This window comes from Abramis brama (genome assembly GCF_963993115.1).
Source record: "Abramis brama genome assembly, chromosome: 8".
Classification (NCBI taxonomy): Eukaryota; Metazoa; Chordata; class Actinopteri; order Cypriniformes; family Leuciscidae; genus Abramis; species Abramis brama.
The window spans coordinates 45479655-45494654 of record NC_139970.1 but is presented as its reverse complement, the minus strand read 5'-3'; the positions used below and the strand labels follow the sequence as shown (position 1 = coordinate 45494654).

The 15000-nt window shown below is 39.7% G+C and overlaps 1 protein-coding gene across 1 annotated transcript in view; it reads left to right on the top strand.

Moving 5' to 3' along the window:
- Positions 1-1648: 1648 nt before the first annotated feature.
- Positions 1649-15000, top strand: part of dct (dopachrome tautomerase) — a 14581-nt gene continuing 1229 nt past the window's right edge. Inside the window, exons 1-7 of the mRNA XM_084122890.1 lie at positions 1649-2000; positions 5226-5525; positions 7243-7343; positions 10108-10274; positions 11624-11803; positions 12887-13022; positions 14972-15000. The exon at positions 14972-15000 is cut by the window's right edge and continues 170 nt beyond it. Of these exons, the coding sequence (XP_083979016.1) occupies positions 1715-2000; positions 5226-5525; positions 7243-7343; positions 10108-10274; positions 11624-11803; positions 12887-13022; positions 14972-15000 (1199 nt within the window). The 5' untranslated portion in view covers positions 1649-1714. The remainder of the gene's footprint in view (positions 2001-5225; positions 5526-7242; positions 7344-10107; positions 10275-11623; positions 11804-12886; positions 13023-14971) is intronic.

The following is a 15000-nucleotide window of genomic DNA, read 5'->3' as shown; positions in this document are numbered from 1 at the left end:
GGTCACTCAGCCTGTACTTGGTCAGGGTCTTTCTCATTTTATGCTCTTTCACACAGCTCAGGTATTCTGCTGGTGTATAGTCTCTTTTCAGGTGTAAATAGAGTTCCATCTTCTTTTGTGATTTAGTAGCATCTTTCCAATAGGTAATGTAATTTTGTTTTTGTAATTTAATAATTTGGTTGGGCCAGATAGTGCAGTGCTGGTCTGGCTGTAGTTTCAGCATGAGCTGTGAGAGTGCGCTCCGGTGCCGGTTCTGCTCCTGACACCGCAGGGCCTCAGCCTGGTATGAGCTCGGGTCACTGCGCTTCAGGTGCTGGTAGAACTTCACAGCTCTTTTTTGGATAGTGATCAGCAGGGGGTATTGTCCTAATTCAGCTCTGCACGAGTTGTTTGGTGTCGCTCTGTTTACTTTTAGGATGCTTTTACAAATTTGGGTATGCAGAGTTTCGATTTCCTCTTTTTCCCATTTTGAGAAATCTTGGGTTTTCAGAGGTCCCCATATCTCGCTGCCATACAGAGCAATGGGTTCAATTATTGCTTTTAGGATTTTTAGCCAGGTTTGAATTGGAATTTCATGTCGAATAGTGTTTTTAATCATGTAGAAGACTCTCATTGCTTTTGCTTTCAGTTCATTCACAGCCAGATTAAAGTTCCCTGTTGAACTCAGCTTTAGCCCCAGATATGTGTATTCGTGGGTGTGTTGGAGGACTTGGTTTCCTGCTTTGAAGACATATTTATTTTCCCTACACCTGGATCTATTTTGAAAAATCATTATTTTTGTTTTAGCTAAGTTAATTTTGAGAGCCCACGTTAGACTGAATGTCTCTACGACGTCGAGGAGCTGTTGTAGTCCCTCTTTTGTTTCTGACAAAATGACTAGATCATCTGCAAAGAGGAGACATCTGACCTCTGAGTCCGTCAGGGTTGGGCCGGGGGCAGTGGAGTTATTTAATGCTTTGGCTAATTCATTTATATAGATGTTAAATAGAGTGGGGCTCAATGGGCAACCTTGTCTGACTCCTTGATTTTGGGGGAAAAATTCTGTTCGACTATTCCCTATTTCTCTCTCTCTCTATCTCCCCACACTCTCTCTCTCTTTCTCCCCCACACTCTCTCTCTCTCTATCTCCCCACACTCTCTCTCTCTCTCCCCCCCCACACACTCTCTCTCTCTCCCTCCCCCCCCACTCTCTCTCTCTCTCTCTCTCCCCCCCCACACACTCTCTCTCTCTCTCCCCCCACACATAAAATATGATTAAATCAACTACATGAATACATTCTTTATAAACAAGAAAACCATTACTCGGAAATATCGCTGTTTCTTGTTCCTGACTGATACTGGATCACGAGTTACACAGAAAACTCTCTCTCAGCTCCTAACTGCAGAAACACTCTGAGATATGATCTTAAACATTATCTGAAGGAAAGCGACGTAAACTGCGGTCATGGATCTGTTCTAATTTCTCTTGAAGAGTTGAATCCATTGAGGAACAGGCTTTTTCCCTCAAGGTTTTTCCAGGCATTAGTGTCATGTGACGGCCACGGGACGGCCTGAGTAATCCCACCATACAGCGTATAAATCCAGTGATGGGACAATGAGCATGTCATGTGTGTAAGGACGGCATTATACGCGTGTAATCCTTAAACACACACTGATTCTGTGTGCTTGTGGTCAGTAATACGCTGTGGGATCTGAAGCTGAAGATATTCCAGAGATGAGGAGATTGCTTGTGTTGGCTCTGTTCTGTCTGGGATGGATAAACCTGACGGAGGCTCAGTTTCCTCGGGTCTGCTGTACCGTTGAGGGAATCGTGTCTAAAGAGTGTTGTCCCGCGCTGGGATCCGACCCGGAGAACCGATGTGGAGTTCTGTCAGGTCGGGGAAACTGCAGTGACGTTCACATCGACTCCAGGCCATGGGGAGGACCGTACAGACTGAGGAACGTCGACGACCGGGAGAAGTGGCCGACCAAATTCTTCAACCGGACCTGCCGATGCTCTGGTTAGTGTGAAACTAAATCATTTTAATTGTCTGTCAAATTGTAGGACTTGTTAATGACTGTTTACATACTTCTGCATGATATACCTGGATATCAATCTTAAATATATATTATGATATGGATCAAAAGTCATTTTTTTAGGGATTAGGGACTGTTCGTTTTTTATTTAAGGGGCCACCGGAGGAGTTTTGAGATCTGTTGTCAAAAAAGACATGACCCTCCCTTCGCCAGCAATACATTTTTCTATGACCCTCCAAAATGATTGTGAAAAAAGGCATGACCCTCCCCGATAATTTATTGATTAGCCTACTTCTGTAGCCTACTGGTTTGCGCTTGGCAAAGATGTTCAGATAGCCATTGTTTTTTTTTTTTAAATCATAAACTCTTGCTTTCTCGTCTTACTAGGGCTGTAACGATAGACCAAACCTACGATTCGGTTCGTATCACGATTGTTGATTTTAGATTTGAAAAAATCATGTTTTCGGTGCTGATGCGGTGTGACTCATTTAACATGTGGGTGGCGCTGCCAACAAAGCATCTAAAAGCTGTCACAAAGAACCGGCAAAAGTAATGATTATTAATGTCAAATATAGCAAGGAGCCATTTTAATTGTTTATTAATAAACAAGTGTTTTCTGTGTCGACTGCAAAGATGAAGTTGACGATGCGTCGCAATCTTCTCAGAACGCGCCAGAGAGAAATGCACATTTCATAAGCAGAAAGCAGTCTGTTTTCCTTCGTTTTGAATTGTTCTGTTTAAAAGTAGACATTTCAAGCTTTCTATATATTTCTCAGGTCTGTGAGGCAAGTAGCATACCTTACGCTGAGTTTCGGTTCATTTATGAGACAAGAGTCCAGTTCACTCGCCCGCGCCTCCGTGTCATGATTATCTATTTTCTACTATATTTACTTCTTATTTATTAAAACCAGATGAAACATTGATTAAAATTAAGATACAATTAATAAAAAAACGAAATTCACTTTAAAGAAACCCACTGCGCAATGTGTCGTCGGAGTGACGTAATTTTCATGTCATTTTTGGACGTCCAAATTCGGTCCACTGAAGGGGTTGTTTTGTGACGCCAGGCGACGTCTTTTTTCGACGTCTTCCGCACGTCTAATGTGGACGTCCGTCCACAAAAGTTCGTTTGTGGGAAGAAGGAAGGAGACGGGATCGGCTTGCTGTGGATCGTGTGTTTTATTAGATAAGTCTTTTCCAAACAATAATCACGCTCAGTGCGCTCAAACAAAACAGCGGCTACTTTAGGTTCACACACACACACACACACACACACACACACACACACACACACACACACACACACACACACACTTTCCCTGGGTATCGAACCCATGATCTTAGCGTTATAAGCACCTATGCTCTACTGTTTGAGCTACAACATCACACTTTTGTACGCGTCTCCAGTTATCACCTGATGCTGAGACGATCAAATGGAGTTTTTGGAAAATGATCTTAAATAATTATAAATAATCTGTATTCATATGTATTAATCATGTTGATAATAACAATGTTGAAATGTGTAAATAAATAAAACTATTACATAGTAATCATGTAAATTTCCTGCACCTGTCATAGACGTCCAAATGACGTCCAAAAAAATTACCCAGTTCAAAGGTCCAATGTTGAACGTCAATGTGTCTATCCAACGTCCAATGTTTAGTGGGAAGGCTTTGTGCTTTCTGTTTGAGGTCTCTGTGAAATTTTTAAAGTCGCTTTCAGAGCAGTCATGTCCGTAATGGAGAACTGTCACGCCTGTAACAGTTTTTTTTGTTTTGCCACCTAAAAGTTAAAGATTTTTTGTGTCACGTCACATGTGTATTTCCCTCATATTAAATATAAAACGCATGTGTAGACTGATATTTTTCTAATGTCTTGACTCCTTTCAGACGTTTCAAAATATTAGTATTAAATGCATTTTCTGAGAATTTATATTTCAAGTTTTGACTGCAAATGTCACGTCCATAACACTGGAATCGCCCAATTTTAACAAATTTATCCTCAACTAGTTTTTGTGGTATAGGTCTACGTATTTTATTATGTTAACTTAAATAATACTAATAGTAATTTAAAGATGTGGTAGCCCTACATCTTACACATCGTGGAAACAAAATAAGAATGGAAACTAAAATATGGTAGTAGGCCTATATCGCGCTACAGCGCACATTCTATCAGCTGCAGATCTGGCGCCTCAGTCCCAATACTGTAAAACTCGACGTACATTCACATCACATGTTAATGCAGCGGTAGAGAGTTACACTCACAGGACACTGTGCACTTATTCGCAATCACAAAAGTTCATTATTTGCTCGTGCTTTAAAGCTTTGCCGGGTAAACATTTCTTTGGCATTCTGTTCTGACATGATGCACTTTTTCTAAGCGCGAACTGAAGTGCGCGCGCACTGTCAAACAGCGCCAAACTGGATTTTTGTTGGGTCAGACCCATCTGATATCGAAGGGGGGCTGATAACGCGAGATCAACATGGAGCTAAATAGAAAAAAAATAGCACCAAACAAGCCACTTTGAAATGTTGCTGTTTTCATGAATATAAAAGTTGGGTGACCCTCCCCCTAGACTAAAAAAAGTTGGATGACCCTCCCCTCAAAAAAGAATAAAAAGACATGACCCTCCCCTATTTTCCTCCGGTGGCCCCTTCCATAAATACCGAACGGTCCCTTATATATTATATATGTATACACTACCAGTCAAAAGTTTTGAATCGGTACGATTTTTTGTTTTTAAAAGACGTCTCTTCTGCTCACCAAGGCTGCATTTATTTGATAAATATATATATATATATATATATATATATATATATATATATATATATATATATATATATATATATCTTCAGTGTCACACGATCCTTCAGTTGTGAACAATTTTTTTTCAGGATTCTTTGATGAATAGAAAGTCCAAAAGAACAGCATTTATTTGAAATAGAATCTTTTGGACAATAAAAATCTTACTGATCCAAAACCTTTAAATGGTAGTGTGTATATATATATATATATATATATATATATATATATATATATATATATATATATAACCTATACTATAAACTTATATATATCTAAATAAAATTATTTTCAGGTATTTAAAAAAAAAAAATCAATCAAATGTGTCTGTATTTTGGCCTGGTATTGTAAATATGCTCCTAGAGATCAGATTATCCGCCGTAATGAAGGTGTTCTGTGTCGATCAGGGAACTTCGCTGGCTATAACTGTGGCGAGTGTAAGTTTGGCTGGACCGGGTTGGACTGTGAACAGCGTAAAGCTCCCGTTGTGAGGAAGGACATTCTCTCTCTGAGCGGCGACGAGCTCCAAGAGTTCCTCAGTGTTCTGGACCGGGCCAAAAGCACCGTTCACCCGGAGTATGTGATTGCCACTCAGCACTGGCTGGGTCTGCTGGGACCCAACGGCACCGAGCCCCAGTTCACCAACATCTCCATATACGACCTGTTCGTCTGGCAGCACTACTACTCCGTGCGGGACACGCTGCTAGGTGAGGAACTAACTAACCCTAACTCGAACCCAAACTCGAACCCAAAACCTAACTACTCAGTCCGGGACACGCTGCTAGATGAGGAACTAACTAACCCAAACCAAAACCCAAACCCTAACCCCACGCTGCTAGGTGAGGAACTAACTAACCCGAACCCAAACCTGAACCCCACGCTGCTAGGTGAGAAACTAACTAACCGGAACCCAAACCCAAACCCTAACCCCACACTGCTAGGTGAGGAACTAACTAACCGGAACCCAAACCCCACGCTGCTAGGTGAGGAACTAACTAACCCGAACCCAAAACCAAAACCAAACCCAAACCCGAACCCCACGCTGCTAGGTGAGGAACTAACTAACCGAAACCCAAACCCAAACCCTAACCCCACACTGCTAGGTGAGGAACTAACTAACCTGAACCCAAACCCAAACCCCAAACTGCTAGGTGAGGAACTAACTAACCTGAACCCAAACCCAAACCCCACACTGCTAGGTGAGAAACTAACTAACCGGAACCCAAACCCTAACCCCACACTGCTAGGTGAGGAACTAACTAACCGGAACCCAAACCCAAACCCCACGCTGCTAGGTGAGGAACTAACTAACCTGAACCCAAACCCAAACCCCACACTGCTAGGTGAGGAACTAACTAACCCGAACCCGAACCCCACGCTGCTAGGTGAGGAACTAACTAACCCAAACCCAAAACCAAACCCAAACCTGAACCCCACGCTGATAGGTGAGGAACTAACTAACCTGAACCCGAACCCAAACCCAAACCCCACGCTGCTAGGTGAGGAACTAACTAACCCAAAACCAAACCCAAACCCTACGCTGCTAGGTGAGGAACTAACTAACTAACCCGAACCCAAACCCTACGCTGCTAGGTGAGGAACTAACTAACTAACCCGAACCCAAACCCAAACCTAAACCCCACGCTGCTAGGTGAGGAACTAACTAACTAACCCAAAACCAAACCCAAACCCTACGCTGCTAGGTGAGGAACTAACTAACTAACCCGAACCCAAACCCAAACCCTACGCTGCTAGGTGAGGAACTAACTAACTAACCCGAACCCAAACCCAAACCTAAACCCCACGCTGCTAGGTGAGGAACTAACTAACCCGAACCCGAACCGCTGGATTAAAACATCAACATTCCTCAAAGAATGAATCAGAAACATTAAAAAACAGAAGAGTGGTTTCATTTCACACCTTTTCATTTTTCTCCATCATTCATAGCCAATGTTTTATAGTCGATGTTATGATTTCAGTGGCGTATAAAAAAATAAAAGGAATTGTTTATTTGATTACATTTTGAAAGATTAATTAAATTATTCATGTTTTACGCCTTCATTTGATCACCATTGGTTTTGACGATAAATTTGTATTAAATCTCAACTCCAGAAAAAGTAAAACACAGAATTTCTGATATATTTTACATTTTGAAGGACCCTATTATTGTAAAAAAACAAACGAGAAACAAACTATGAAATCAGTTGATTAATCATTAACCAATTGATTGACCATTAAAATGGCTGAGGTAAGGGTTAGTTTAAAAAAAAAACTAAAATTGAGTTACTAAAACATTTAAACTGGAGGGGGAAAAAACTGAATTTGGAGAAATACATTTATTTGATTGAGCCCTACTTATGCACTTCTGTACGTGGTGTATGATGTGGTTATGTGATTATGATATTGACCTGTTTCTGCTGGCAGGTCCAGGGCGTCCTTTCAAAGCCATCGACTTTTCCCACAAGGGTCCGGCGTTCATCACCTGGCACCGATTCCATCTGCTGAGCCTGGAGAGAGAACTACAGGTCAGAACTACACTAACCCTAACTACAGGTCAGATCTACAGTAATCCTAACTACAGGTCAAAACTACAATAACCCAAACTACAGGTCAGAACAACAGTATTCCTAACTCCAGATCAGAACAACAGTTATCCTAACTACAGGTCAAAACTACAGTAATCCTAACTACAGGTCAAAACTTCAATAACACTAACTACAGGTCAGAACTACACTAACCCTAACTACAGGTCAGATCTACAGTAATCCTAACTACAGGTCAAAACTTCAATAACACTAACTGCAGGTCAGAACTACACTAACCCTAACTACAGGTCAGATCTACAGTAATCCTAACTCCAGGTCAGAACAACAGTAATCCTAACTACAGGTTTAGAACTACAATAACCCTAACTGCAGGTCAGAACTACAGTAATCCTAACTCCAGGTCAGAACTACAATAATCCTAACACCAGGTCAGAACTACAGTAATCCTAACACCAGGTCAGAACTACAGTAATCCTAACTCCAGGTCAGAACTACAGTAATCCTAACTCCAGGTCAGAACTACAATAATCCTAACTCCAGGTCAGAACTACAGTAATCCTAACACCAGGTCAGAACTACAGTAATCCTAACACCAGGTCAGAACTACAGTAACCCTAACTCTAAGCTGCTTTTAACTACTTTGGCGTCCATCTCTGGAACCAGCTTCCAGAAAACATTAAAAACGCTCCAACTATCACAATTTTTAAAACTAGACTAAAGACCAAGCTTTTTTCAGATGCTTTCTGCAGTTAATGCATAATAAATAAATATATTTATTTTCTTTTTCTTTTTTCTCTTTTTTTTTTAACAGACTCTTTGTTGGTGTTTTATATATAGAATTTTAATTATTTTTACTATTGCCAAAATTGTATGTAGTTCCATATTTTTATTTTTATATTTTTGTGTGAAGCGCATTGAATTGCTGCTGTGTATGAAATGCGCTATACAAATAAAATTTGCCTTGCCTTGCCTTGCCAGGTCAGAACTACAGTAATCCTAACTCCAGTTCAGAACTTCAATAACACTAACTACAGGTCAGAACTACACTAACCCTAACTACAGGTCAGATCTACAGTAATCCTAACTCCAGGTCAGAACAACAGTTATCCTAACTACAGGTCAAAACTACAGTAATCCTAACTACAGGTCAGATCTACAGTAATCCTAACTCCAGGTCAGAACAACAGTAATCCTAACTACAGGTCAAAACTACAATAACCCTAACTACAGGTCAGATCTACAGTAATCCTAACTACAGGTTTAGAACTACAATAACCCTAACTACAGGTCAGAACTACAGTAATCCTAACTCCAGGTCAGAACTACAATAATCCTAACACCAGGTCAGAACTACAGTAATCCTAACACCAGGTCAGAACTACAGTAATCCTAACTCCAGGTCAGAACTACAATAATCCTAACTCCAGGTCAGAACTACAGTAATCCTAACTCCAGGTCAGAACTACAATAATCCTAACTCCAGGTCAGAACTACAGTAATCCTAACACCAGGTCAGAACTACAGTAATCCTAACTCCAGGTCAGAACTACAATAATCCTAACTCCAGGTCAGAACTACAGTAATCCTAACTCCAGGTCAGAACTACAATAACACTAACTACAGGTTTAGAACTACAGTAATCCTAACTACAGGTCAGATCTACAGTAATCCTAACTCCAGGTCAGAACTACAGTAATCCTAACACCAGGTCAGAACTACAGTAATCCTAACTCCAGGTCAGAACTACAATAACCCTAACTACAGGTTTAGAACTACAGTAATCCTAACTACAGGTCAGAACTACAATAATCCTAACACCAGGTCAGAACTACAGTAATCCTAACTCCAGGTCAGAACTACAGTAATCCTAACACCAGGTCAGAACTACAATAATCCTAACTACAGGTCAGAACTACAATAATCCTAACACCAGGTCAGAACTACAGTAATCCTAACACCAGGTCAGAACTACAGTAATCCAAACTCCAGGTCAGAACTACAGTAATCCTAACACCAGGTCAGAACTACAGTAAACCTAACTCCAGGTCAGAACTACAGTAATCCTAACTCCAGGTCAGAACTACAGTAAACCTAACTACACTAAACTACTGGAATTATCGGTTGGACAGAAATAGTAATTAATCATTTCATTTTTAAATCACTAATCATCATGATATTTGAGCACAAGTGTAGAGTTTATGTAGATTTATTACTGTTGTAAATGATCAAGGGTGAAGTTTTTTTACTTCAACCAATTTCAATCATTTAACCAATAATAAAAAAGAAATATTGTTTGTCCGTTGCTTTCAACTCATTTCAGTAATTTAAACAATAATTTTTCCTTTTTTTTAAGTTATAATGACTTACAATCAAATTGATCATTGAAGCACATTTTACAAGAAAATACTAATTTATTCTTCCAACTTCAAAATTCCACGTCTAATTCAATACATTACTTGCCGAAACTGTGTAATTAATTGTGAAATTGACTAGCAATTTCTGAGTGTAAATTGTTTCCACACCCATTTTTTGTTTCAGAGTACTTAAAAATGTAGGCAGCAACAGAACTGAAGTTTTAAAGTCAAACTAGGTGCATTTTTTAAACACTATTGTTAAGTACATACTCTTCATGAGTATGTTTAAATTTAAACTTTTATTCTGAGAAATATTAGCTAGAATCTAGATTCCTCTTGGGGAATCCAGCAGTAAGACAAAAGGAACTGGTGTTTTCCTGCCCTCTCAGAAGCTCACAGGTAACGAGAACTTCGCTGTGCCGTACTGGAGGTTTGCGACGGGTCGTCAGGAGTGTGACGTGTGCACAGACGCTCTGCTGGGAGGACCACACCCCGGGGACCCGTCCCGAATCAGCCCCGGATCCCGCTTCTCACGCTGGCCCGTGGTGTGCGACAGGTGCGTTTCAGAGGATAACCAGTCAAACCACTCAACTCTGCTGTTAGAGACATGATCAGATGTTTCACGTCTGTGATAAGGTCTTTTGGAGGCTCTTAAAAGTGTGAAACGGACTTACAATCTGGAGTAGAAGATCATATTGGATTATTAAGAAAATAAATGGTTCCACTTTATTTCGATAGTCCACTTTAGACTTTCTATTAACTACAAGTAACTTTGCAACTACATGTCAACTAACTCTCATTAGAGTATTAGTAGACTGTCTACTTTTCCCTACTTTTATTACTTTTATTGTTTTTAAATATTTCTGTGTAGCTTTATTTATTTTTCAGTTTTAGTAATTTTCACCCAATTGCTGATGCAACAGGTCTAATTTTTTCCTCTAATATTTATATATTATTTCAGCTTTAGTTCACTGACTGAAACTGTGTTTAGTACACAATGACACTGAAACAACAGAAGATGAATTTGATCCAATCAACAATGATTAATGACTCAACATATATGCTTTAACCTCTCAGTTATACACACAATGGCATTCAGACAATTATGCATACAATAAAGAAAGGCACAAAAAGTCGGGGACACTTAATATTCATCAATATTATTGATCTCCTGCATTGACACCATTATATGAGAACTGAACTGAGCTGGACGATGACATCACTGTTTTCTCCAGAGCGGCTATATATATAAATCAACTAAATCAATAACTTTTTTACAGCAAAAAAGAACCATCACTGAACTTACTTAAGCTGGACTGTGACACTATTTGCTTCTAGACAAACTTTGTTGCATTATTTTGTTGAAACTATCTGTATTGTAAAAAGCGCTATATAAATAAAGGTGACTTGACTTTACAAAATGCTCATCCAAAACAATTCCAGTAGGAGTCGTCTGTCATGATTAGATAAAACAACTTTTAAAGACAGAAAAAGGCTTTCTTTTCCTACAACACGACTGACTCCTGGGTTAGGTAGGCCTTAAGATAAATTGTATTTATCGTGCAATTTATACGCAAAAAAATAGTTTTTATGTGCATATGATACGCACTGTAAACCCCTTGGTTAGGATTAGTGGTGTGGGGTACGTGCATGTTACACGCCATAAAGTGCGTATCATGTGCATGCGTATATATATATATATATATATATATACACCCGTATACAATTTTTTTATTTTTATTTTTTTTGCGTAGAAATTGCACGATAAATACAATTCGTGCTATAGATACGCACTTTCATGAGATCGGGGTGGAAGTGCACTTACTTCTCAGTAGAATGAGACACTGTCATGCGTTCCTGCTCCAGAATCTCGTCCTGACGTTCTTCATCTTCTTCTTCCTCCAGTCTGGACGAGTATAACCGTCTGGTGACCCTGTGCAACGGCACTAGCGAGGGAACACTACGCAGGGGACTCACACAGGGCACGAATGTGACTCTCCCAACCATGAGTGACGTCAGAAGCTGCCTGAACCTGCGAGAGTTCGACAGCCCACCGTACTTCACCAACTCCAGCTTCAGCTTCAGGTGATCCCGCAAACAGGCACCAAACGTATTCTCTCCATATTCTCCATCATATTAGTGATTTTCAACCAAAATCTTAACCACAATACGAGTAGGGGAGAGCAGGGCACACACTAACGGGTCAAATAATTTTAAATACTGCATGACAAAACTAAAGTATTTACTAGTTGCCATATCAACACTATATAAAGAAAAAAATACACTGAACTCTTTGGATGATATCACTGAACATTTAGCGATAGCAATTTGGGGCATGTTGTCACAACTATGGTATTCTATTCTACACTTTTATGAATACTATTGAGAAACCATGAGAAAAAGGTGAATATGGAATGAGAGTCCATGTTCAGAAATTATTCATTATTATGTTTTGAACTATGCAGTATAGCTGTGTTTTGCAGTGTGTTTGTTGTCAAACTCAAACATTACTTTATTGTTAATGATTAAAAATGCCATTGTTTTATATGAAAAAGTTATTTACTGTATTTTATTGAGGAAATATTTTAGTTTGTCTTGTATATTTTTTGATTAGATCAGATAACATCTGAATCAGTCATATGGTCATGTTATAATGAACCTATGGGACATGTTGTCACATTTCACTTTCACTCTTTCGGGGTAAATCAAGAAAAAAAGTATACACTGTATTAATGAAACAAAACCACATAATTGTACTAGACATGTGGGAAATTAATGCAGGAAATAATAAATACTCTGAACCGTAAGTAGTTTTGCACAAACTGCTCTGAAGAACCGCCGCAGGGCCAGTGTTCGATCGTGGCCGAACCATCGCCACTTTCCCAGTTCACAACTTCAAGTCTTGGGTCGGCAGCGTGACTGTAAGGTTTCCCAGGCACAAAAGGGTAGTGTGGGAGAAACGAAGCTTTTCAAAGCTTTGAATCAATTGAACCGATCGCTTCGCAAAATGATTCACTGTTTCGAAGCGTTCAAAACGCCACACGCTGGTGACCCCTGCTGGTCAGAACAGGGAAATGCAACAAAAATTCAGGCCAAACATGCATAAAACAACCTGTTACAAACCCATTGCAAACGCTTTCTACAAACCCTAATGTTTTCTCTCTGCAGGAACGCTCTGGAGGGATTCGACCGGTCTGACGGTGAACTGGACTCTTCAGTCTCGAACCTTCATAACCTCGTGCATCAGTTCCTCAGCGGGACCAGCGCTCAGTCCCACTCCGCTGCCAACGACCCCATATTCCTGGTAATACAACAATCACATTCAATAATCACAACGACCCCATATTCCTGGTAATACAACAATCCCATTCAATAATCACAACGACCCCATAATCCTGGTAATACAACAATCACATTCAATAATCACAACGACCCCATATTCCTGGTAATACAACAATCACATTCAATAATCACAACGACCCCATAATCCTGGTAATACAACAATCACATTCAATAATCACAACGACCCCATAATCCTGGTAATACAACAATCACATTCAATTATCACAACGACCCCATAATCCTGGTAATACAACAATCACATTCAATAATCACAACGACCCCATAATCCTGGTAATACAACAATCACATTCAATAATCACAACGACCCCATATTCCTGGTAATACAACAATCCCATTCAATAATCACAACGACCCCATATTCCTGGTAATACAACAATCACATTCAATAATCACAACGACCCCATAATCCTGGTAATACAACAATCACATTCAATTATCACAACGACCCCATAATCCTGGTAATACAACAATCACATTCAATAATCACAACGACCCCATAATCCTGGTAATACAACAATCCCATTCAATAATCACAACGACCCCATAATCCTGGTAATACAACAATCACATTCAATAATCACAACGACCCCATAATCCTGGTAATACAACAATCACATTCAATAATCACAACGACCCCATAATCCTGGTAATACAACAATCACATTCAATAATCACAACGACCCCATATTCCTGGTAATACAACAATCCCATTCAATAATCACAACGACCCCATAATCCTGGTAATACAACAATCACATTCAATAATCACAACGACCCCATAATCCTGGTAATACAACAATCACATTCAATAATCACAACGACCCCATATTCCTGGTAATACAACAATCCCATTCAATAATCACAACGACCCCATAATCCTGGTAATACAACAATCACATTCAATAATCACAACGACCCCATAATCCTGGTAATACAACAATCACATTCAATTATCACAACGACCCCATAATCCTGGTAATACAACAATCACATTCAATAATCACAACGACCCCATAATCCTGGTAATACAACAATCCCATTCAATAATCACATTCAGTCTGTCTGAACTCTGATCCTGATCCAGACACATGTTCTCTTACACAGAGGTGGAAAGTAAAAGTACAGATACCTTACAGCGAAAATTACTCCATTTTACAAGTCCCCAATTTCAATAGGATTAGAGTAAAAGTCTTTGAGTATCTGATTTTAACAGTACTTAAGTATTTGACTCAAACTGAACGTAGGCTCAGAGATGAACTAGTCCTCAACAGCCAAGAGACATGCAAAGAGTCAAGACACAGCTGATTCGTGAGGAGAGCGATCACTTTTATTTTCTAAAATCGAAATAAAACTGAACACCTCAATATTGCAATAAATCAAGGTCAACACAACAGCCTCTGAAACGTCTCTGTTAAGCTCAAGTGCACAAAAGTAAACCAATATCCTTCAAAAAAGAATCCTCAGTATAACAGATAAATAAAATACTGTCAAGTAAAATGAAATAGTCAAAGCGTACTTGGTTTCGGCCTCATCTCATGTATGAAACACTGCGAATGAGCAACTCATGCACTCGCACTCACGTAACGCAGCGAGTTTGGGTGAGAAAGGGCGAATCACACAGATATAGTTCCTTCAAAGCCCTGAGACGACGGCATCGCTTCTGTATAGCAGTGATGAACTGCAGCAGAAAGGGGCAGGTGTAACTACAGAATATAACGAGCATTACTCTTCACAAATGTATTGGAGTAAAAAGTGCATATACTTGTTCAAAAATGTAGTCAAGTAGAGAGTAAAAGTTGCTAATATCTTTGAGACTCAGTCCAACTATAAAGATCGTTAAGTACAGTAACTAATTGCCGTGACTCGTTACACCCCTGCTCCGGCCCACAGGTGCTGCACTCCTTCACCGACGCCATCTT